This window comes from Lethenteron reissneri, chromosome 39 (genome assembly GCF_015708825.2).
Source record: "Lethenteron reissneri isolate LAM-NWPU_2019-01 chromosome 39, ASM1570882v1, whole genome shotgun sequence".
Taxonomy (NCBI): Eukaryota; Metazoa; Chordata; class Hyperoartia; order Petromyzontiformes; family Petromyzontidae; genus Lethenteron; species Lethenteron reissneri.
In genome coordinates this window covers 5,827,399-5,830,993 of record NC_083817.1, presented here as the reverse complement: position 1 = coordinate 5,830,993, position 3,595 = coordinate 5,827,399, and the positions used below count along the sequence as shown (strand labels likewise).

General features: G+C 48.2%; 1 protein-coding gene across 1 annotated transcript; it reads left to right on the top strand.

Annotated features, from left to right (window-relative positions):
- The first annotated feature begins 1,300 nt into the window (after positions 1 to 1,300).
- RMI2 (RecQ mediated genome instability 2) lies at positions 1,301 to 2,980 on the top strand. The gene is made up of 2 exons (XM_061567819.1): positions 1,301 to 2,254; positions 2,731 to 2,980. Exons 1-2 carry the CDS (start codon positions 1,813 to 1,815, stop codon positions 2,877 to 2,879), a joined length of 591 nt encoding a protein of 196 aa, XP_061423803.1. The 5' UTR covers positions 1,301 to 1,812; the 3' UTR covers positions 2,880 to 2,980.
- The last annotated feature ends 615 nt before the right edge of the window (positions 2,981 to 3,595 follow it).

Below are 3,595 nucleotides of genomic sequence, written 5' to 3'. Positions count from 1 at the left end.
AGCGCGGATAGGCGCCGGCTCGACTCTGCCCCGCGGGCCGAGGCGCAGCGGCAGCGCAACTCGGGGCTGCCTATCCAGACTGTGAAATTTAACTCGTGTCGTAATCGGAGTTTTAGAAAGTGCACGAGCGCCTTGCAATGTTAAAAGTTTATTTTAAAAAATGTTTTTAATTCTTAGGTTTTTTTTTTTCGGTAAAGTCACGTAGGTAAAAAGTCAACTATTTTATTTTAAAATATTTTATTTTACTTTTTGATGTTTTTACCTACGTGACTTTACCGAAAAAAAACCTAAGAATATGAATCATTGCAGTCACGAAAGCTTCAAATCTAGAAATGTTTTTAATTCTACTTCACTTGGATAATGTCATCGGGGGGGGGGGGGGGGGGGGATGGAATATTTTTGTTTAGGAGGGTGTTTAATTGATACACGGATGGTGAACGCGCTTTCAAACTTTGCAGATCAATAATGAATAGGGTGTACATTATATTGATGCAATGAATATCGACACCCACAGAGTCAATGAATGAATGAATGGCATCGTGGTGCACAAGCCGGTACACGTGAGATGCATTCTTATCTGTAACAGTTGCAGATGTTCTGCCAGAGTGATGAGAGCAGACGGGTGGTGTGAAGGCAAGTTGGGCTGGATATGACATCAAACTAAACTATTTTATTTACCAGGTAAGGGGCCGTCCATAAATGACGTCACGCACCTAGGGGGGGGGTTGAGAAATGTGACGTCACATAAAAATGCGCAAATTTAAATAAATATAGACAACACGTTCTATTTAATTAGACGTTTTAATAAGTGTTTTCTCCTACAACATCAGTGCAGCGCCACATTAAATACGCACTACAATGACAATAGTTTAAAGCGATTTGAAGCAAGCGTCAGTTAACAGCTTTTATTTTACAACAGTATTTTTTTTTAAGTTGCGACAGCAAAAGAAATCCACACATTCCCATCGACTTAACATCTTTTTTAAAAACTCGCGCGCCAAATGACGTCACCTGGCGTCACGCAACTCGCTTAACAAACTATGACGTCATTTGCGCGCTCCCCCACCACGTTCACGTCTCTCGCTCGTTGATTAAAGCTTCAAACTCGCGCGCCAAATGACGTCACCCGGCGTCACGCAACTCGCTTAACAAACTATGACGTCATTTACGCGCTCCCCCACCACGGTAACGTCTCTCGCTCTCTTCAAATTCGCGCGCCAAATGACGTCACGCAACTCGCTTAACAAACTATGACGTCATTTGCGCGCTCCCCCACCCACCCCCGCGTTAACGTCTCTGGCTCGCTCGTTCTCTCGCTGATTAAAGCTTCAAACTCGCGTGGGGCAATGCGAGACGCGAACTTGCGACGTTTCAAGAGATCTGCAAACTCTGCCGCTCGTAGAAACATCGAAACGTGAAGCCCCCAAGGAAGACGCGGGGCCCAAGTCTGCCACAACGACCGCCTCCTATTAGACCCTTACGCCATCAATAACTTCTCGTCGCTTTCCTTCTCTACGATTAAATGTGCCGAGATTGTTCCCTGAGCGGCTTTATATTCGTTCAGTTGCCTTCGCTGTTTCTCCCGAGGCTGCACTCAGCTTATAACTCGTTCTTTTAGTCGAGGGGCAATTCGTTATTGCATTGGTGTGGCCCACAGTGCAGCTGATTATTCCTTCAGCTGCCTTCATTCATTCGCCTGTTGTCACTGTCTTCATTCGCCCGCCGTCATTGTCTTCATTCGCCTGCCGTCACTATCTTCATTTAAAGCCACTTCGATTTCATCCACGCCTTCACTTCCATTCATTTCACTCCATGTGCCCGCCTGCAGTAGTTCATTCACTACACCAATCCACACACTCCCATCCATCCCTCCATCCCTACGTCCAAGCTGTAGGAAATCCATCAGTGGAGAGAGACAGAGAGAAGCAAGAGGGAATGTCAGCGCCAGTCATCGCCGTGCCGCTTAAAGTCCTCGCCGTGCAGCTCTCCGCCTGCCCCGGTGCCCGGCCCGACGACGACGACGAGAAGCCCCCCCACACGTGCGCCGTGACCCGGGGCCGTGGAGCAACACAGACCGGGTTCGAACCCAGGCCCGGCTGCTCGCCCTTGCGGGCGTCCTACGTGTGGATGCAGGGAGACGTCGTGTCCGTGGGGGAGAGCCACGGTGGCTCGGCCAGGATCTCTGACGGCACCGGGGAGTTCACAGTGCGTGGGTTGGACGCCGTGCCCAGGGGCAGTTCTTGCCTGGCTCCAGGCGAGTGGTGGCTCATGGTGATGTTGACTCGGCTGGGTTAAAGCCACGTGGTTAAAGCCGAGAAATGAGAAAATTAACCTGGAAAAGTCGATAGTTGTCGCAGTTCTAGACCTTTTTAAGGTCGTGGAAATGTCACGAGACTACATCAAATTGTTAAACAAAGTAAACTTGTATACGACCCTTACTACAGACCTGGAATGTCGTTTGACAATTCACCAATTACTCTGTTACAAATAGAAAAGTGATACAAAAGGGGTTCTTATACTACTTGAAATCATTGCTGAATAGCGTTGAATTATAATTATCACTGTTGTGGACCACGTATTCTGAAACCTTGATGTGTACCATTATTTTACTGGGCATCTGTGAAAAAGAGCTTCATCGCTCATCGGATTCCTCCAGTGTAAATCAATGTTCTGATTCTGTATGGCGTCGTTGTCTCTTGCGTGGCACGTGGCTTTGAATGCTCCTGCCAGGCGAGTACGTGCTGGTGTACGGCGCAATCGTCTCCTGTGGCCCGGACATTATCATCAAGGCCACCAAGGTGACGGGGCTGACGAGCAACCCGTCCCACAGGGCCATGTGGAGGGCAGAAGTGGCCGACCTGCAGCAGAACCTCCCCTGAGCGACTAGCAGGAAGCCACGCACACCGGTCTCATCGTCATCACCACCAGCACAATGCAATCTACCCACAATGTCTAGACAGGTGCCTACCCCCCCCCCCCCCCCGCCAAAGAAAATGTCTTGGACACTGTCACCCAGCCCTAAACTGGGGAGTCAAACTTGCAGAGGAATGGTGCTGGATGGTTCCACCCCAGTGGATCTGTTTCTCGCAGGAAGGGACCAGTGGTCTTGACTGCTGATGGGGCTACGCCATAGCAAATAGGTTCAGAACCAATGGACTGATTAACTAGGTTTCTCACAATGCATTGCTAATGACCATCGATAAAAGCTCGTGTTGTCTTCGTGCGATACCAGCATTTACACAATTGAGACACGTAGCCTAGAAGTGTAGATACGAGAGATGCAAAATGGGACCTTTTTTGCCAGTATAAAGTATGAAAAAATAGGAATGTTTAAACGCCATATAGAAACCTTTTGCAAGGAATCATATCTGCATTAACCACACATACTTGTGGTGAACATGCAAACAAACATACTCTAACATATGCATTGTTTTTTAAACTGATTGGCTTACACCAGACAGCCTTCTTTCGGGCTTAGTCGCAACCATAGACCAGAGAACGTCAAAAGGCAAACAGTGCAAAGCCAATGCACGTACCAGTGCACAGGCTATGGAGACACGAATTCTTCAGACACGAGCATATTGGTCAGAGATAT